Genomic DNA, 22,590 nt, shown 5'->3' with positions numbered 1-22,590 from the left:
TTTCACGTCGCGTCTACACTATGAAATTAGTTGCATGACATTAATTTCACCAAAAAATCGCGCAGGGCACGAAACTAATTTACATGCATGAAATTAATGCATGCATTACGAAAGTATTAAATTACATGTGAAACTGTTGGTAAAACTAATGTCACGAAATTAATTTCACGCCACTGATTTCGTAATGTAAATTCGGCTTAAGAAACGTCTCGTGTACAAACAAACGAATAAAGGCACTTTTTATATTAGAAGGAAAATATGCTCCGTGTAAGAACGTTTTGCTACTTTCCCCTGAATCTCTAAATAGCGGATACTTTTAATACACGTCTCGCTTTTTAATGTTCTCTGAATTATTTATCGCTTGATGAGATTGTATCATCATGTGAATAGTTGAAGAAGCGAAGTAGTTTGTGTTCCTCCTACCGTATACCGAACCAGCTGATATTTCGACATTTATCTGTCACAGGTAGAGGCTCTGAACCTTAGAAAAACTCCGAGAAAATCTTCTGAGAAGTAATAAATTTAAATAAAAAACTTCCTCAGTGTAGCTCAATTCTAAAATACCTTAATTACTATTTACAAAACTTTAATCGTTCAATTTTTTTTTATGATTTTAGGTGTTGCTAGATGTCGCCAACAGAAAAGAAATTTCGCTGTTCCTATAGAAATGAACAAGCAGCATTCAACTTCGAACTGTGAGAAAACTACTTACAAACAATCTTATAAGTTATTTTCCCGTGATTGTGGCACGAGTCGTGTAATTTCTTTACTTACAAATAATGATTCAAGCCCCCAAAAAATACTTATTACTTACAGCTTCGCCAAGCCATCGGAAATCAATGTAAACATTCACAAGAAAATATGTAGATAATATTGACACGTCGCGCCAGTGCCGAGCAAACATTAGTTAATGTACAAATTGGTAGACGACCAAATGTAGCATGTGGGTATGTAACTTGACACCCGAGCTGTAGCCGCGCGCGCCGCCTCGCTACAACTACAAGCGAGTCGCTCTCAGTTATGAGAGCACTACTACATTCGGTAGGCAGCGGCTTGGCTCTGCCCCTGGCATTGCTGAAGTCCATGGGCGACGATAACCACTCACTATCAGGTGCTCGTCTGCCTACAAGGGCAATAAAAAAAAACCAGTATGTAATCTTTCAGTTATTCTCTTGGTATGAATCTCAAGGTTGGCTGAGGGTCCCCAGACATGCCTGGTGACGTTGGGTGTCTCTGTTCACTATATTATTCCATGCGGAGTTAGTTACGTGTGGCGCTCATGAGGATGATGTTGACATCCGATTTCTACAAGCGCACTACTCGGCACAAACCCAGACTTCAGTGTCAGTGCAAATTCAGCGGTTTTCGTTTCGCGTGTATTGTAAGGTTTTACCGCTGATATACAATACAATGAAAACTTCTACAAGATGGGCGCGGCGTTATCACGTATTTTAGAATACCATCAATAATTACGCAAATAACAAAAAATTAAGGTTTCATTTTCATCACGCGTTACCATTTCTTTGTAATATTGATCCTTTTGATTCGTAATTACTTATTCACGTGCACGTGCTAAGTTGAATGTGATAAGAAGAATTGAGATAACTTTAAATTCAAAGATGGGCACAGTCAGATCACTCGTATCGAGTACACTGGGCGCCTTATCCTTTAGGCCGCGATGACCTCAAAGTTTAAAAAGCCTTTTAAATAATAAAGTTAAAAATAATTGTTCCCTAAAATATCATAAGAAAACAAAGCAGCTAAGCTACGTATTAGTTGAGCAAGGGCATGTCTGGTGCGGCCGCCGCTCGGAGGCGCCGCCGCGACGCTGCTCACCCTCCGCAAATACCGACGACGGAAATATGACACGAAACGACAATAATAATCCTATTTGCATACGATTCCCAGCCTTCAAATTCAACACATAAGGTTTATTTTAGTTCGAGGCTCGAATTGGTACGTACGGTTTAAGTTTTAACGTGAGAGCTGTTTGTTTCTTGTAAGATGTAGAGCGCGTAGTATTAGAGCTGGCTTTGATCTCCATTTCGCGATATAAACACATCTGATGTACGAACTTTCGCGACCCTGTGCTTCAAGAAAGCTTTTACATTACTCAGAAGACGTAACAACAACAAACATTGATTGTAGCATAGATATTGTCTGACTAATGGAGAGCGCCTGCAATCAAAAGTTTCAATATACAGTGAAGAGCTTTTCTTTTGCTTCACATTAAAAACAATAAATCGCATAAAGAAGGATCTACACCAAAAGAGTAGGAAAACTGACAGGCCCCCCCTCACTGCTGCACTCTTTTGTGTTCCTACCGCGAAACACAAAGCGTACCGAACAGGGTTTCTGGACTTGTGAAAAAGCAGCATTGAAGTATGGTAGGAATTTGCACTTCTTCAAGCCCTCGCGGTTATCTACATAACAGGACCCGATACATCAGCGCTGATCCAAATCCTCGTGATTATTCATGACGATGGTGAAGAAGAAACCACGTATGACAGTTATTTTTAATCGTTTTATTTAATTACGACGAATACCAATTCAAATGAAATCAAATAAAAAATCAAAAATTTCTCACACTCTGAGCGTAGTGAACAGTGATGATGGGTAGACTGGAAAATGCTAGTAGGATGTTATCGACAGAAATATCTGTTGAACCACCTTCTAGCCTGTTTTTAACTGTGTTTATTATTGACAGTCTGAATGCAGCTTTGACAACGTATTCAACATTGATACGATCGCACAAAGGACATCAATAGGCTCTCTCTCCGCCGTGAACAAATGCTATGATTGTAACTTCTAGAAATATGTATTTTTTCTTGTACACACATGCCCCGAATCGAACTTACCAATTCGGACCGATTCGCTTGATACGAGAAGATCAGATTAACCGATATAATACAAACAGTTTTTCTTACACATAACCTTGTGGTACCGCCGACGACCGCCGGACAAGCATCTCGTGGAGTTACGTTATTTATATCTAACAGTATATCTTTTTTTACTAAAGGCCTCACTTTGCCTTCCGTTACCTGCTCCGATTCTTGAAACAGGAATTATTCTTCATATTGCATTAAACTGTATATACAAGCAAACGTGTATTAGTTTCCATAAGCATTATCAATACACAGCATATCATTAAAACGTGATAGAGAAACATAAGTGGTGGTGAATTATTAAGCACGTCCTTTGTCCGTAGGGCGGCGCGTCCCTCGCGAACAACACTCTCTACGGTTTGTTAACGAAACGACACGCTTGTGCTCAGCATCGGCTGCAGTGCGCACATTCACGCGCGTGTACGATGATATTATGTCCTATCGCATCTCATACTCACGTGTGACAACTTTATGAGTTGTGCCCGTAGCCCATCGGTATTGTACCCGGCTGTCTGACTTTATAAAGTAATCGTAAATTCGAAGCTAAGCACGTTCCAAACTATGCATTACCATAGTAACGAAGTTCTCGAAATTTGTAGCCTTTTTTGTTACATTAAAAGGCAGCGTGATAAGCGATTATAGTTTAGTTGAAAAGCGGATTTTCCACGAAATATCTTTTCGTGTCTGCTACAAACAGAAGAGATTTCTCATTCGATCCGTGATATAATTCTTACTCTTTCTCGTATCGTTCGACTTCTGCGTAATAAATTTGCTATAGTTATTAGATTAAAAAAATATAGTCTGGCCCAAAGCGCGACTGTACTTTACATTATAAATGCTCATACTTTGATTGTACAATAGGCAAAGGGAGTAAATCAATGTAATTTATATTTGGTCACCTGGCGACTATCCTACTGTTCGAGATGGAACCCATTATCACGCGTTATGTAGCAGAGGAGGCCAGATTGCAATACCGACGTATGTACGCATAACACGCCGCATCATATACTAACCTCAAAGATAGAATAGGTAATGCTTAGCAGCGTCGTCGATAACATGCCAATGTCCATGAATATTGTACGAAAATTGAATCCCGTTGAGTTTGGTACGTCATAAAACGTGGAGCTGTGAACACGGCGGCTGGCTGTAGGGGAAATAGCCAATATTCAGCGCCGTGTCATGACTAGGTTCCATTTGGCCGACACTGGGCGCTGTCACAAACTTCAGATACATTGGAGATAACCGGATTTGTTTCAACATATTGACCGCCGTGCGCCGCGCGTGAGGATTCTCTGATAGATGAACTACATTAATATTCTGTTGTCTTTATGTTGCCCAGACAAAATGAGTTCACGCTTTAGCTGGACTGAACCAGTACCGGAGACCACGGAAAACATCGAGTAAAGGCCGCCTCCCACCTTGAGGCATTAGGAAGACATCAGCTTAATGATTGCGAATTGTATAAACATTTATTAAGTCTTTATTGTATGTTTTAATATTTTAAAAGTATGTGTTATTAAAATATTTATTAAATCGTATATACAACACACACATATTTGATTTTAAACTATTCATGTATTGTAACTAGTTATTTAAAGTTTGTTTATGTTTATGTGTTGCTCGCCCACCTGCTCTAATAAAACTGGAAAGGCCTCCGGGCCAACATTAATCTCTCAAACATAAAAAAAAAACTATTGCTAACCGTGACGCTACAGAGTAAATGTAGTATTACATCTACGACTCGCAACAACTATTATACACTTGTTTGTTCTGAATTCAGTTCAAGATTGCTTGTAGAGAACCAATCGGATCAATCATATTTCTTAGTTCATTGTTTATGGCTTAATAAAATGTCCGATATCTCTCACAATAGGCCAAAATAAATAATACTATAGATGAAATTTTTGAACCCCGAGGAAGTTATTTTTAATAACCAAAGAATACTGTCCCGTGTATTGAAGTGTAAGGGCACTTACTACTGTATGGCCCGCTGCCAAACCACTCGTCTGTGCTTGATGCCACGATTATTTCACTTAGTTTTGTTTTTATCGGCAGGTTTAAGTAAAAGCTTTGTTGCAAAAAGTAAACAAATAATATAGTTTAAGTATTTCTCTAACACAAAACAACATATCTCTTTGAAACAAGACCCCTGGTTGTAAATGAGTTGTTCCGGTCACAGGACCAGTGATGAACCGATATAAAAAACACATTATTAAGAGAGATTACCTTCAGCACAACAACGATGAAGAACTCGTAACGACGGACGAAACAGGAGCGAGGCCTCATTAAGGCAATTCACTTACACAAAGTGCCACAAAACGGCGTAGTGTTCTTTGTAGCGAGCCGCGCAACGAAATATTATGTCATAAAGTGGGGAGTTAAACGAAATGGTCCAGCCTCAGGCGAACCCCCGCGCATACAACTCAATGATCATTACGCTGTTTGTTGGAGCCGGACGCGCTTCCGTCGCGGTGCTGGGTCTACACACTGAGGCTACGCGGATGACCTGTGCGCAGCTTCTCTAAGCTCATGTGGGTGGCGAGCCCACGCGCTGCAGTTCGGCCTGGTCTGGCGCATAATCATGATGATTGATGACGCTCTGGTTCGCTATAATAAAACACCGAACTTGGTGCTCGAAGACATCGAGCCGCATTTGCTTACGACATCAATAGGTCGTGTGGATTTCGAATCTGTAAATTAAACTCAATTGAAATGAATACATAATCAAACGAACGAATCGCTCTATGTTTTTGGGAGTTACTTTAATGATTCTTGTGCAGACAACTTGACGTCACACAACTTATTCGAAACATAATTCAAATCACATGATTATCGTACGAAGTTGATACGGGATGTTCATTATACGAAGATTACTAAATTACAAAAACAAATAACACGGACACGGAACATCACAATACAGCTACTCAACCCCGACCACCCACCGGTCGTCTTACACCTCGAAACTTGATTTTCATACAATTGCAATTTGTTTACAGTACCGTCAGCCAGGATCCTAGGTGGACCAGACCTGCACGTGGACATTGGCTCCACAATCAACCTCACCTGCCTCATCCAGTTCAGCCCGGAGCCCCCTGCCTACATATTCTGGTACCATGAGGACGAGGTGAGCGGAAACAAAGTAATTATACAACACATCTTACTACCTTATTAGTATAGTTTTTATGTTTAAATTAGCATGCAACTGTTTAGCTTTTAAGTACTTGCGATGACGAGATGTGCTATGTCATGTGCTGTAATCACGGTCCGGTCGTGCACTGGCAGGGTCTAACGCGCGCTCTCCGGCAATATAAAGCCTATGCTTGGCAAAGTGGATGAGATACTCAATTACATTTAGCCATCTCGTACCACACTAAATATAACATATTATTGTTGTGCAGTGAAAAGTATTTTGATAAGGATCAAGGATCGACGCAATTAATAATCTTCAATAACGTTAGGATCTAAAAGTGGCAATAAGAGTTACGACTCAGCGCTATCCGATCCTCCAGGGTGTTACAGGAATGAAAGACCTTTGACTTGAACTAGACGCAGTATTCCTTAGGACTGTACCATCAATATAAATTGTTTTTTAGTTCATTTTGTCAATAGCTTGTATACAGCAGCAGCTAGTTCAGCACAAGTAATGAAGAGAGCCCGCACTTAACAAACAAAACATGTCAATCGCACGTATTTGTAGTTTATATCAACACATTAGCATACAAGTGAATTTGTAATATTATACATTTATTTTATTCTTTATTTGTACACACTGTTAATATAATACAGTAATTGCGATAAGATATAAAAAATGGCGAGCTTAACTCAACAATTGAGTTATCTACCAGCTAACCGTTCTCAAAGAAGGAAAGCTTTACATGAGTGGGTAGATGAGTACAATCTAATTAATTTATTTAAACATTTATTTATTATTAATTAATTTCATTACTGATTTTTGATACGCCCGCACATGTGAGTTACTCCTACAATAAAAATAATCTAAGATATCTATCTAACATATAGATCTAACATAAGATCTATTAATGTCCAAAAATACCGTTAGATCTACATACATTGTGGGTGCGTCAAAGAATTTTTTTATTGCCTTTCTAGGAAGACGAGCTCAGAGCCTGATGGTGAGTGGTTACCGTTGCTCATGACAGTCAGCGAAGTCACATGTCGTCACAATCGTAACAGCTGTACACTCGAAAAATATTACTCTCTTCTGCTTTAGTCGCATAAAAACAAATATACCGAAGGTTAAGTAAGGTGAAAAGTAAAGTAACTTAACAGTTGTGGCCAGCCATTCTCTATGAGCTAATTTTATTTCTTCTCTTACTTTTTGCTCTAATCCCACATTGTGTAGGATTCACGCAGCATCCTCTTATCGTGCTGAGTATTACGAGGAACAACGCGATTCAGCCATGCTTCATTTATTTGTCGGCAGAATCCAGCAATTTTTTCTCACTGAATATAAAAGTAGCGTAGGTGAGTGAGCGACTATACGATGTGGTGTAATAAACCAATAATTGTTATATTATATAGTGTAATCTGTGTTATTATTGTAAATTTTACATTTTTAGAGAGTCTGTACGATCCGCAAGACTCTGTTGAATTTTAATTGAGGTTCACAACATTTTTATGAAGTCAGCTTTTAAACCTGAGCATCACATTTATTTGCTTTGATTCGTAACAATTGCAGAAAGTATCCCAAAAGATATAAACTAAAACGATCCCAATACTACATTTAATGAATCCGTCTTTAACTTAAAACCAAGAATTTCTTGTTTGACCTTAATCGCTACTACCAACAATAACAACACCAATTAAACAACGAAAACAAACAGGGCCGGGAGAGGAAGCGCTTAGAATCAAATAACGAAATCGAATTGATTTTTATTGGCCATTAGAGTCGTTCCCACCAGCAGCCGGCGGCGGCGGCGGCGGGGAGCTCGGCTTAGATTTACTGTAGGCTACTGACAACGCTCGCGATAACGCAACGCATCCTTACTTACTTACTGTGAACGGTACAAAAGACTTACAGACTATTTATTGTATTAGGTACATATACGCATCAACGATTAGTTTCAATCTAATAGAACATGAAAATCCTCACTTTGATGCGTGAATTGATCTCATCGGCCTTCAATGTCTCACGTGTGTCGGTGGAGGGTGAGGAATTATATGGTGTTAAGAGAAGGCATCGGCCACCTCGCGTCGACTAATTGCGCGTCCCAGGTATGGAGGATGAGACAAGAGAGAGTAAACGTAATGGAGACTTCGATCGATGAAGATCCCGAGTAGGTGGACTCCAGAAACTCCTTAACGCAAGGTGCAACATCAGCTCTCCCATTTATCTATAGCTAAAAAGCATAGTTGCTTTCCGACAGAAAATGATTTTCTTTTTGTAGCTATTAATAACATTAATAATGAAATATGGATAACTGTTGACCTATCGTATCGACGTAATTATTTGATGAAGACTTTAGCATAACTGTGATAATAGTACGTACATAATTAAAATAATTGAATCACAAAACAGAGCACAACTTGATGATCCATTCAAATATAATATGAATGAGCGCGTGCGTCGCGCGTCACCTGTACCGCCATTCTCCTTCCCGCAACAACATCACCCTCTGAATACTAATGTACTAGTTACAAACTATTACGGAGGGCTGCACGACCCTTAACTACTTTATTGGAATGTAACCTGTACATTCTACGAGGGTCATATTGTACGATATGAGACTCTATGTGGAAAATTAAATGGCGTTACGAACAATACATACGTACATACATACGTACATACATGCATACATATGTAACATAACCGTCGCTTTTATCAGTTGAGTTGGACAATCGAAAAGTAAGTGAGATGAAGATATGAGAACAAATTCGAGGCAATTACACGACACTCGAATACAATAAGAGGGAGGGCGGGACACAGCGCGCTGGTCGGTCCTTACTCGCGACTGAAATACTGCAAATGAGTTGCAGAGGCGCTTCGAAAACTAATACTCACTTAGTCTGGCTCCAGCTGACTTATTCAAATGTCTGTAAGTGTTCTCTGTACTCTGTCGGCTGTTTTATATCGAAACCTAGTAAGTGCTTTGAACTAAGTTTTAGCAGGAGAGCACGGAAACATAAAAATAAACAGCGATTGTAAAGATTTTACGAATCTTACAATTATTATTATAAAATACTTTTAAACAGATCGGACAGGAAAGCAGAACTGATTCTCCGCCAAGATACACTCGTTTTAGAATAAAAATCACATTCCTTAAAGGTCTGCGATATCAATATGGATGTGTCTCAATCGAACAATCATTTAAATTCATGGTCCGTCTTGTAATATCATTATTTTGCATGTACCTTTGTGCGTACATTTCCCTAAAAACACTCTAACGGAGGTAAAAACATTGAAAGAATGTAATGATTTTTAGATTGTCTGCACGTATTCAATTATGCAGGCCATGATATTATTGTGAGGAGTATGTTCACACGCGTGTATGTACACATATAGTATACGTATAATGATTGAAAGATATAATGATGTATGTTACTGTATTTGGCTATGGGACAGCCGCAGTGCCTGCACTATGCAGAGATTTACAATTTAAGTCTCCTTCAGTTGAAGACTCTCTGAAAGAAAACTTAGAAACTATCACTAAGCGAAAACAAGTAAAGTTATTAACATATAAATATATATGTACACTTTGAAATGAATATAGATTGCCCACCCGGGTAGGTATCCTTGTTCTATTTTGCCGCGTGCAGTCGTGCGTCCAATTAGCTATTCTATCTGAGCACTATCTGAGATAGCCGTCGTACAATACAAGTGAACGTCGATATCAGGTCTCAGGGTGAGTGGCGGCACATATTGTGGAGTATGTAAGCTCTTCATTCAACTGTGCGACTATCATGGGAGAACCACAATAATGACCGTGCTCTTTTAATGAAGCACATGGCCACGGTCGGGACGACTGTTTTTCTAAACATCCCCTTAACTTACCGTTTAGATCATGCGTAACTAGTTCACGACGACAAAAAAGATATGATGGGACCAAGGCTTGTGAGGAATACTGAAGAAGTCAAGTCCTGAACAACTTCGGAAATCCTTCTCCCATTAACCTTCAATTGTTATGACCATTTGTCCACTTTGCCGCTATATCCTAAGCACCTGCTATGAAGAGATAGAGCCTTGACTCTGCCTATGTATTGTCCACTAGAAGTATCAGTTCTTTTGATCAGGAAGAGAACAGCTGACTTCTGCCTATGCACTAGCGAGCGGGAGGTGCGCGTTACAATCTCTTGTATCTCTTTTCTCTTTCAATATTAGCTAATGGGTGTATTCAGTTCATTTTACCATATTTTCCACTATTATAGTAGTAGTTCTTGTTAAGTAAAAATCTTTTAAAATCCTGAGGCGTGTCGATTGAATACGTCCATAGCACAATTCGGCAGTATTCAACTTCAGCGAATTACCGTATGTAGTTAAGCATATAATTTTAGTTTAAAATGACCTTGATGCATGACCTTGTGAATGTTTCGTGAAGCAGGTGATCTCGTACGACTCCTCCCGGGGCGGCGTCTCCGTGGTGACCGAGAAGGGCGCCGCCACCACGTCGTACCTGCTGGTGCAGGACGCGACGCCCGCGGACTCCGGCCGCTACTCCTGCTCGCCTTCCAACGCCGAGGTCGCTTCCGTCCGCGTCCACGTACTCAATGGTCAGTCACGATCACAACCATTCATTATCAGAACTTCATTGCATACATTATTTAGTTCTATTTTAAGAGTCAATAAAACATAGCAGAATAAGAACGGTTGATTACGTGTGCAGGCGAGCGTCCGGCGGCCATGCAGACGGGCTCGGCCGGTCTGTCTAACAGCTGGAGGTGTATCGTGGCGCTACTGGCGGTGGCCGTACTCCGCGCCAAGCTACTGCACGCCCTGCTCGACAGCTGATCGTGCCCTCACGCGACCTCCGAGAGACAGCTCTAGTACGACAACGCGTTCCCCGGGGACCAACTTTACTCTAGTGTACATCGGGACACGACCTGGAGATCACTCTACAACGAGACCTTCCGGAAAACACACGTACATCAACTGACTGGAGTGAGGCTCGTTGAAGCTTTGTACCCAAGTGAAGAGTTAGGTCGACCCTTCGGGGATCTTATTGTGTTTGTGTGAGTAAAAAGACAATAAATAACTCTTGTTATATGAACGTTTTCGTCTCGTCTCAGCCGGAAACTTAGTTTCGGGTCCTAAGTTACTTAGACATAAGGTTTTTACTAAACGAAGTGAGTAGCGTCGAGATGCTGTGATTGAATCTCATGTTGAACGCATTACTCTTGAAGGGACACTTCACATAGCACTTAGCGTAGCGTGTCGCTGTATTAAAACTACACCTTTGTGTGTGTGACTAAACATTCGAATCATTCTTACAACACATCCAATAAACCAATAAATAAGCCTAGACTCATTTTAGTGTCTTCAAAAACTGACAAGTTGGTTGAAACCGACCTTACTTAATAGCAAATATAAGTAAATTGTTAACGTTAATTGTCTTATTTACCAATTAACCAATTTTCCAACATTTATCAAGATTTCACTGTTTGAAGAAAATATACACGCATACGTTACGCAATATGTGCAGTGCCGGCCCAGTGCGGTCGTGCTAACTCAGCAGTCAGCGTGTTCTGATCCTTCGACTACTGACTACTGTACTGTAGTCACGACCAGGGCACTGGGTCCGATATGGGGGGAATTCAAACTATTGATTTATTTGTAAGGGGCAGAAAAAACTATAAAAAATTATTTAAGCGAAATTTCATAAAATTTAAAGAAAAAATTTATATAATAATGTGATTAAAATAATATAATTATATCGTATATGATACCTGCGGAGCGTTCGTTGCTGTTATAATTAATGACTTGTAAATAAATAGTCGTTTTAAATATTGTAAAGTTTGTTAACGTATAGGTAAGTTATAGTATTCATATTTAATTTATCATTCCTGTAATTTATAATCTATATAGTATAAAACTAATGTCAAAGTTCTGTATTTGACATAAATTGAAATTGTACAAATCAGAGTAACTCAATAATTTAAACAACACAGTTTCGTTTGGGTTTAAACTTTAGTAGGATGTTCAGAGTGACTACTATTCCTCAATAAGATGAGCGTCATTTGTATCCTGATGGCATATTTATGAAATGTGTCAGAAAATGTATTTTTTACTTGTACTAAATAAAAATAAATCACTAAATGCAGACAAGCAGACGAAAGTGCCCATGACACTTATTTGACACATAACGTTTGCTGCAAAATGACATACAAGTCAAAAATACATGTGTCAGGGAATCTGACAGCTTAATCTTACAAAAATGTGAGAGCTTAAATGATCATCTCACTATAATATTTACTTTGATTTAATGCTTAGGACTCGCACAATATTATAGCTTGTCTTATTTAACTTTGAATAATTTATATAAGAAAGGAAAATGTTAATATTATTATATTAGAATATTTTCGTTTAATTTTTATCTTAAAGAATACTTTCATCCAACCATATTATTATCATAGGGGTTGAATGTACATACGTGGCATTACATTAATAATGGAATTTGGTTTGTAAGACATCTACTAACTTGATGGCATTTTAATAATACGAAGTAAGTACATTCTTGAGCCTTACTGTTTTTGTTTTTCAATGTTCTGAGTGTACGTGTATTCGAAGTTTCGGCAACTCTGTGCGCAGCCTCTAATAGTATCAGATTGTTATTGTTTTGAACGGTTCATATTAGTCGGTAACAGCGGCTTGGCTCTGCCCCTAGCAAAAATTACTGCTTACTAATTATTATCTCATGAGAAAAACTCCAGCTTTATCTCTTGATCCTTCGTAGAGCTCATTAAAGTTTTAGCTCTAGTACATAGTACACTATGCGCCACTAATGCCCCTATGCTTCAAAAAATTTAGTGACAACATCAACACACATGTATTCTCCTTATTTCTGCCACGAAGCAATTATACTGGTGCGATCTGCTATTGAATTCGAACCTGATTCCACGCTAACGCGAGTAGCTATGTTCCCATCACTCTTTCGACATCCTGGGGTTCACTATATGTTCGCCAGCGCTGCTACAAAAAAAAAAAAAGTGTGTGTGTCCGCTCCGACGCACGACTGGAGTTTACTGGATATAAAAAATTAAACGAAACAATACGAGAAATAGTTCTATATTACGACAACACGATACACTACAGATTATTAACAAATTAACGAGACACAAAACAAACGACTAACAAATATATGAAAATACAATAATGAGAGAAACGCGCGATCAGTACGAGGCTTTGTGGCGGACTGCCGGCGCAGCAGCCCGGCGTCACCTGCGATAACGCATTTCGTGTGACATGCGCAATCAGGCGCATAACGCATTTCGTGTGACATGCTAGTACGATTTTGGTCCCCATAATTTTCATACCCCGGGCCTATATATGTAAATCGATTCTAAAGGAGTAAACTCCAAAAAACATAAAGGATTACAGTGACGTACCAGGTTCTGTACCCAGTGAACCTTGAAGTACTACTCAATTCCATCATGGTCGGCTTACCATCGACCGCCGCGGGACAGAGGCCTCCTGCGAGATTCGCCGGAATGACCAGTCCTGTAAACTAGACCGCAACAGACAGTGGGCAGGGTACTGGGGCCAAGAAGTTATTGAGCGACCACGCTCAGGAGGTGTAGTGGGGGCAGGACCCGCGCAAGGAGGACCAACCACCTTTTTAATTTAACGCTTTTTTGTTTTTCAAACGTTCCCGTAAGATTTTGGAACCGATTGCAGACTTAATTAAATATTTTTTAGACAGTTCAGTAATAACTTTTGGGTAATCTAACATTGAATTTATTTTTGACTTAGGCACAGCCAAACAATGTATCAATGTTGTGGCATTATACGCAGGTGAGCTTCGCATGTAAGCTCGTCTATGATCGCAGGATTGTTATGTAAGTAAATTAGGTATCATTGGAAGCGCCAGAACGCAGATCGCAGTTAATTTCATTCAAAGTTCTTTTTTCAATTGTTTTTGTAGATTGGGTTTATTGATTTAACTTTTCATAAATCACACATAGATAGATAGATCATACTCTCAGCTCCTTATGAAAAAAAGTATTGTTATCAGAAGGTTAAAATGTAACGGCATAGAAGGAGCTACGTCCGCACAATATAATGAAATACAATTGTACGAAGTTACGGGTCAACAAACTTTGATCGCCTTGGAGTTATATAGATATAGTAAGAAAAGATTTTCCTTCGTAATTTTTCGTTTAAAGTTCGTATTTATCGTGCTCTCAGCTTCAGTACAATGATATTATTCATTTTGACATTTGACACTACACAATAAAGTTCGATTTAATACGATCCTTCATTGACAGTTCGGGTGTATTCCGACAAAGATTCGAGTTTTCCCGAAGGAAAATAATTTCTCACTACATCTATACATTTGTTACGTTAAAGTTTCAATAATTCTGTTGATTCGACTCGTTAGTTCCCCTCGCGTTACAATTAATGTTAATGATGACTTCAATGTATCGGTACACGAGCGTGGACATCAATACACCGACTTCGTTTACTTCAACTGATTGTTTAATTCTGATAGAATATTAATTAGATAATAAGTTAGACATAAAAACGTTAGAATGACAGCACCGCGTTGCATGTTGTCAAAATGAAAAATAACTTCGTAATGCGAATACTCTGAGTATTCAACATTACGAGTACGATAATGTCACGTGCTGTGACATTATCGATAAATCAAATTATCGTAATAATGTTAAATGTCTTGTGTACGGAAACCTATTATTTGTAATCATGTAATATAAAGGGACTAGATTTGCTCGTGATCCAAGGTCATCATATGTACTTCCACTACAGTTAAATTGTGTTGCATATATATATGTACGTATGTAAACACAACATGTACATGTAAACGTCAAACAACAATCAAAAGAACAACAACTTGCAAACAATTTGTCGCTTTGATCACTCGACCTATGTACTTGCTAGTAAATTGTAAATAATAAATTCAAAACCACGTTTTGTATAGAATAATGATTGTAAATACAAATTATGAAATAATGTTTTTCAATATTGTAGTAGAGTATCGACGAAATGAAACTATATGATGCAAAGTCTATGACGAGATGTATGTGAAATATGAAATGTGTATGTATACATGAAGTGGATATGTTTGTTTTCAAATAAAATATTTAATATTAAATGTTCTTTATTATTTCTTTTGAGGGGCATCCCGGACCAGGCCTGCATTTATTCAAGGGCCTCAACAACGATGGAAGGCAAAACATGACAGCGTCAGTTCACCGTTGTCCGTTCTCTAGAACAACAGAACAAGAAATATTTATATGCAGTCTGCAATTACAAGTTACAACTAAAATACAAGAGTATTATAAAAAACTTAACAAACGTACACGTTTATTATTCAAGTCGGTCTAGATTACTAAATTAAATAACAACTTGTACATTTTCGGATCATATATCAATTTACGTTAATCTACGGTGGTAGAGCGTCTTGTGAGTCCGCGCGGGTAGGTACCACCACCACCCTGCCTATTTCTGCCGTGAAGCAGTAATGCGTTTCGGTTTAAAGGGATTATCCCTTGTACTGAAACATACTGAGACCTTAGAACTCATATCTCAAGGTGGGTGGCGCATTTACGTTGTAGATGTTTATGGGGTCCAGTAACCACTTAACACCAGTAGGCTGTGAGCTTGCCCACCCATCTTAACAATAAAAAAAAATATTTCAAAAATAAATTGACATTCCAGTAATGATTATTGACATTAATCTGTAGCGTGTCGCATTTCAGTTAAAATAATTCAATTCATGCGATAGGGTTCCGTGACGCAGCAAGTCGCACGCAATGTGCACTCGCGCGACCGAACACTGGACACTGGACACTCGACGAGCTCGTTAGGACATTGCATCATTCACGAGGCTCACGTTAGAGACAGTAAACTAATCTTAGGCTCCGTAATCTTGATATGGACTTCAAGGAGTCAGCACTGAGTTCTGAAATTTCAATAAATTAATGGTTTAATTTTAATACGCTTTTATTTCGTTAACTAAACTAACCTAACTAAACTAAAAACTGACAAATTTGTTGTCGTCGCCTTTGAAGTCGTCGTGGCCTAAAGGATAAGACGTCCGGTGTATTCGTGTTGAACGATGCACCGGTGTTCGAATCTCAGGCGGGTAGTAATTTTTCTAATGAAATACGTACTCAACAAATATTTACGATTGAGTTCCACGGTGAAGGAATAACATCGTGTAATAAAAATGAAATCCGCAAAACTATAATTTGCGTAATTACTGGTGGTAGGACCTCTTGTGAGTCCGCGCGGGTGGGTACCATCTCCCTGCCTATTTCTGCCGTGAAGCAGTAATGCGTTTCGGTATGAAGGGTGGAGCAGCCGTCGTCACTATACTTTGAGACCTTAGAACTTATATCTCAAGGTGGGTGGCGCATTTACGTCGTAGATGTCTATGGGCTCCAGTAACCACTTAACACCAGGTGTGTGAGCTCGTCCACCCATCTAAGCAATAAAAAAAAAACAAGAGTTCTAAGTCTCACTTTTAACAGTACAACGGCTGCCCACCCTTCAAAAAATCGAAACGCATTACTGCTTCACAGCAGAAATAGGCAGAGTGGTGGTACCTACCCATGCGGACTCACAAGACGTCCTACCACCAGTAAATATATTATTGAAAGAATGAATCACATAGATTTAAACAGTCATAATCCCGTCAACGTTCAGTAAGCGAGGAACAGAATCATTTGTAGAAGGATACCTTTAAATGAAGGTTATTCTGACTGTCACCAACCGCTAAGCTTTCACCGAACCCGCGGAAATTTATCAATAAATCACACAACTTTAGTTTTAGGATGCGGTCACGTCACGCGCGACAACGGACGCGGCTGAAAACATAGTAAAAGTATGTAGTATGTAATTGTTAAGTTTAGTACAAGACAACACTGATATTCTATCATTCTGTACTTCGTTCACGCGATCTGGTCATTCATTCCCTAATATTTCAATTCAAAGGCCTACATCGACAGATCGCGTTAGAGCTCGAGGCGGGCACACAGAAACAACACTGAAGGGATATTGTGCAATTCTGAACAAGAAGCGAAATGCTGCCTTAATATAATGCCCATTAATGGTGTAGTATTGAAATAAATAAAAAGTTTACCAAAAGGAATAATTTAATGTTCAACTGTCTTGCTTATTACATGGTAAGTACTATCCATTTACAAAAACATAAATATAATATGCAAAGCTTGACCCTGGCTCGTACACAGAGAGATACAGTGAGCAATTCAAGGTTCACTCATATAATAAGCTATTTGACTTTACAAAAACATCATAAAACTCACCCAATGAATACACCGAACAAACACTACAAGTCTAAAAATATAACATACTTCTTTTTTCTTATTGTCTTATAGGCAGACGAGCATACAGTCCACCTGACGGTGAGTGGTTACCGTCGCCCATGAACTTCAGCAATGCCAGGAGCAGAACCAAGCCGCTGCCCACCGCTTAAACCTGTGCTTTGTAAAGCAAAGGCGTGAAGTACCGCTTCGCTCTATTGAAGACTCCCAGCATTTTTGACGCCATATTGGCTTTGCCCTCCAAATGATTCGGAAATTGGATATCGCTCGAAACGTCGACCCCAAGTATCCCAACACTCTTGGAAGGTTATAGGGATACTTCTTGGATTTGCGGCACCATGACAAAGGTATCCTTCTTCGCAGTGAACGCGCAAACCTGTCGCCTGCGGGCAACTATATTGTTACAAATGATGGGGAAACGTGTGAGCAGATATTTTTGGGCATCACCTAGCTCAGCGAGGTGCCTGCGACTACCTCCCTTATAGAACAGCTTTAGTCTACGCCAGACTTTTTATCACTGTAGATAAGGAGATGGGTGAGCTCGTACGTGATGCTGATTGTGCAGGCTCACAATAAGCCTCAGATGTCGTGTGTACCTCCTCGTTGTCGACAATCACCTTCACAGTTTCATCGGTCGTTACGGTACGGTCGCCAGTCAGGGCGGCCCAGGCGGTATCACTAGGGTCCCGGCATACCTCGCTGAGACTAGCGACAACCCTAGCTAACAACTCAACTTTACTTTAGCTATTGCTCTTTACATCTGCAGACCGAGCGGTCTCGCCGGCTGTATTGTAGCGAGCTCTACTTATTGAAGTGTCCATATCGGGTCGGGTATATGTGTGCCACATTCCCGCTGTCGCTTCGCTTGTGATATTGACTGCATCCTCTATCGCTTGCTGTGGAATTGATCTCGTTACAAGTTAGAGAGGAGCGCGCATGTTCCCGGAAGCGAACCAGTTCAAATAATATCTCTTCGGCGGGTAACGTCACTACTCAATCCTTTCATTCATCTTACTGATGATGATACGCTATGCAAATATCGCATATTGTAAATCAAAGTTTATCGTCTTAAAAGATAAAAGCAGTAATGGGTTCGTGTCTGAAGGGTGGGGTAGCGGTTGTACTGTAGAAACTGGGAACTAATATCATGATCATGGTATTTACGTACGTTATTGATGTCTCTGGGTACCGGTGACCACTTAACACTAGATAAACCGCGAGCTCGTCCATTTATCTAAACAATAAAAAAATTTAACTTAAAGTTTTTAACTTAAGTTGGATGATGTGCTTGGGCAGTGCCTTCTTTGTGTTTTTATTTATTTTTAGTTTGTTTAGTATCATGATGCTATCAATCAAATGATTGGGAACAATTGTTACCTTTAGAAGGAAGCGTCAACCACAAAACAAAATAGCAAATGCGAAACATCATACATCGTGCGTCAGTCATATTGCGTAAACTCGAATTCCGACCTCTGAACGAACGAACGAACGAACAACACAGAAACAATGCCGGCATTGAATGGAAGTTTGCAAAAATTATAAATAATTAAATCTGCACATAAACCGGGGTAGAACACATTGTGACACCGACCTCTATACAATTTACTCGTATACATATGTATGTATATATATATGTATATAATATATGTATATGTATATGTACATATATTATACTATAATTATATATTTATACTTTTCACCTATTCCATGACTATCACCTATCCGAAGACTCTGAAAACATTCACACAATCACTCCATCAAAAGTTCAGTCCGTTTTAGATAGCATGCTGTTTAACTGTATAACTTTACGATCAGCATGTATTGGCACGGTGGAACCCGCCGCTGTACGCACCACGCCACATCCTTGGCGAGTATTTTCAATAACCTCAACAATTTCTAACTACAGCCTTTAGTGCCGTTTAATAGCTTTTCCATATAGTTCTAGTAAAAGTTGTAAAAGTTTAGAAAGGGATCCGTCGAACGTGTATAGAGTCGATAGAGTCGTCTGCGTGTAAGTATCAATTTCCGAGGTGATTCGGCGTGATTGCTTTATAACTATCTTTGTTGCACGCAACTCTACGATATCGTGGAGGATATCTGCACGCTCGCTGTCCCCCGTTTAAGCTCAGCCCTCATTGAGTATCGTTGCGACCTTCGTCATCGTTAAATAAAATACGTGTACTTTTGAATAAGTTAATAATACAATTTTTTTAAATGATAACCATGTAAGAACCACTTACTCACCAATCATTACTACTAGGTACTTATATATCCTTACTCGACCGACACACGTAGCACCGCTGAAACCTGAGACTCTTGATAGCCGGTTTTCCTTAAGACCCCGAGTTCTTCCCTGTTGGTGATGAAGATCTCGTGTCGAGTCCACATTATCGCGGCGGTGACTCCGTGATGGTCCATGCGTGACTGGTATCCATCAGTGGAATACTGTAACATCCATACGATACTCAACTCTGTTACTGTGCCGGTACAACTTATATTGTTAATGTTCAAGTTCCTAATGAGCGCTGAGAATCCTACTGACAAACTATATTATAGTAGCAATATCGTGTGCACCTAGATACATTTCCTGGAATATTCTGTTAAGCAGTAACATAAGTATTATTATAAGTATATTATAGTATATACTATTATATAATAAGTATATTATATAATAGTATATACCCGTCTGCGTTATTAAAGTCATAGTAATTTATTGAGATTTCATCCCAACGTATTCACACAGAGAATCTAGTGATCTAGATCACTTTTATTTTTTATTTTTTATTGTTATTTGTGAATTTAAATATGACGGAGGGAACTGTGACGTCAGCGACTGGCGGCAAGTCGTTTTACAAATGATGACGTCAGCGACTCATTCGATTGAGATACAATTAAATGAAACGAAATGTAATAAAACAAAAATGAAATAATTTACCAAATAAACTGATGGAAACATACTTGAAGTCTGGAAAAGCCACGCCCTGCGACTTTATTTCATTTTCCAATACTTGTGTACCTACACAGATGCTAAGCCTGGGCCCTGAAACAACGATACTTTAAGGCAAATATTTTTTATATGGAAACTAGAGACATCTTTTAGCGAATGCCCTCAAAATTATATGGTAAATACAGAAAACAAAAAAAAATTACAAGTCTTTATTTGTTATAGACAAATTTATTAAATTTTATCGATTTGTGGTTTCTCAAAATTTACAAAATCCTTCATTAAAAATAAAATAAAGCATAGGTAATAATATCTTACTGCCATCTACAGGAGAAATGAGAAACTAATCGAAGCAAAGCCACCTAGTGGCCAACGTCCGTAAGCATTTTTGTTGAGTGCTTGAATTGCTAATCTATAACTAATTTACGTGTATTATCTATTTGCTAAACAGCTAATAATCCACGATTATTGCACATTTGAACGCGAATAAATGACAAAGTAATAAAATAAAACAATTTTCACGACTCCTCTCCTCTCGATCTGACAAAGACGTCGCCACAACTCTCACTTGAAAAGTATTTGTAGTGTCGGGCGCTTGGCTGTGTCTGTGGGATTGACGACGTGAGGGACGACGGGCTCGTCTGTTGTCATTGACTCGACTGAGGGCAGGGGGTCGCACCGTCAACCACGAATCAACTAAACTTTTAATAAAATACATGATTGAAGGTTGGAGTGAGACGTGTTTTTATAGTTCTGTTGTTCGCGGAAGTTAGAACAATAAACATTTACATGACCTCTCTGCACTCGGCCGGTACTGCTCAACTTCTGTCGTTCAAACTATCACAATGTTAGATCGCTTTAAACGAGTGGCCTTCGAGCCGCGACAGACAGCCTCGACATTTGCTCGAAATTTGTCGCGCTGATCCATAAATATCTAAAATGTTTTGTAAAATGTTTCTCCGATTTTTGCTCTTTCCGATAACTTGTGGTAGGACCTCTGGTGAATCCACGCGGGTAGGTACCACCACTCTGCTTGTTTCTGCTGTAAAGTAGTATTGAACCGTTAAACCTAAACGGGTTTGAAGGGTAGGGCAACCGTTGTATCCACATATACTGAGACCTTAGAACTTATATCTCAAGGTGGGTGGCGCATTTACGTTGTAGATATTTATGGGCTCCAGTAACCACTTAACACCAGGTAGGCTGTGAGCTCGTCCACACACCTAAGAAAAAAAAAACAGCCTGAAAATTGATCATTCCATACATCAATATAATCCGTAGAAAAGTCTATTCCTATGACCTAGGTATTGGAATTATAACCTTCCATAATATATTTATGTACATGACAATGACAATATCTTCAACCTTCGTGAATCTTTTGAAATAAATAATTCTACAAGTATAGTTGTTTGTTGAAGCAACTGGCCTCGTCACACCGAGTCCAACCCTGGCGGGTCCCCTGCTGGTGTCGGCGTGCAGTAAGTACAAGGTCGAGCCCCGCCGCGGGATGTCGTGAGAGTGCGATCGCTTGTCGCGCCACAGCCTTACCGTATCGAGCCCGACTGTTACCCTGCACTATTATAGATATTTTAATTTCATCACTGGTGGTAGAACGTCTTGTGAGTCCGCACGGGTAGCTACCACCACCCTACCTATTTCTGCCGTGAAGCAGTAATGCGTATCGGTTTGAAGGGTGGGGTAGCCGTTGTAACTATACTGTGACCATAGACCTCATATCTCAAGGTGGGTGGCGCATTTACGTTGTTGGGCTGTGAGCTCGTCCGCCCATCTAAGCAAACAAAAAAATTTGGGCCCCATGAGCTCGCCTACACGTTCTGTGTAGCAGGCATAGACCCTGGCTACTAGCAATAGGGAACAAAATTTTTTTTGTTTTAAGAACTGCGTCTGGTGCTTTTGTTGCCTAAAAGTACCGAGAGTGGATCGGGAGAATCGGAAATGACGTGTTCAGGGTGACAACAATTGTTTATTGCTTGGTCGTCTGAATGCGGCGGTCACGATAAGTCATCAGGTATATGATAATGAGGACGGTAACGAGGCTAGCTCAAAACTCTTAAAGTTTTATTTTATTAAAATTTCTTTATAGTAGTTGAATTTAAAAAAGTATAAGCAAAACGTGTGTATCTAAAATCTAAACATAATCAACACGTTCCCGGTCACCGTCCTCACCGAACCCGTTGTTTGCGACGAAGGGCTCGGCGAGTAAATTAACCCATAGACACAGCCCACTGAGTTTCTCGCCGGATCTTCTCAGTGGGTCGCGTT

General features: G+C 39.5%; 1 protein-coding gene across 1 annotated transcript in view; it reads left to right on the top strand.

The window, feature by feature from the left end:
* LOC105841815 (zwei Ig domain protein zig-8) overlaps nucleotides 1-15,169 on the top strand; it is a 348,782-nt gene extending 333,613 nt beyond the window's left edge. Inside the window, exons 5-7 of the mRNA XM_062668506.1 lie at nucleotides 5,882-6,009; nucleotides 10,445-10,613; nucleotides 10,727-15,169. Coding sequence (XP_062524490.1) covers nucleotides 5,882-6,009; nucleotides 10,445-10,613; nucleotides 10,727-10,851 — 422 coding nt within the window. The 3' untranslated portion in view covers nucleotides 10,852-15,169. The remainder of the gene's footprint in view (nucleotides 1-5,881; nucleotides 6,010-10,444; nucleotides 10,614-10,726) is intronic.
* Nucleotides 15,170-22,590: the final 7,421 nt, after the last annotated feature.

Source organism: Bombyx mori, chromosome 5 (genome assembly GCF_030269925.1).
Source record: "Bombyx mori chromosome 5, ASM3026992v2".
NCBI classification, from domain to species: domain Eukaryota; kingdom Metazoa; phylum Arthropoda; class Insecta; order Lepidoptera; family Bombycidae; genus Bombyx; species Bombyx mori.
Note: the sequence above shows the minus strand (reverse complement) of the source record. Positions and strands in the feature narration are given on the sequence as shown.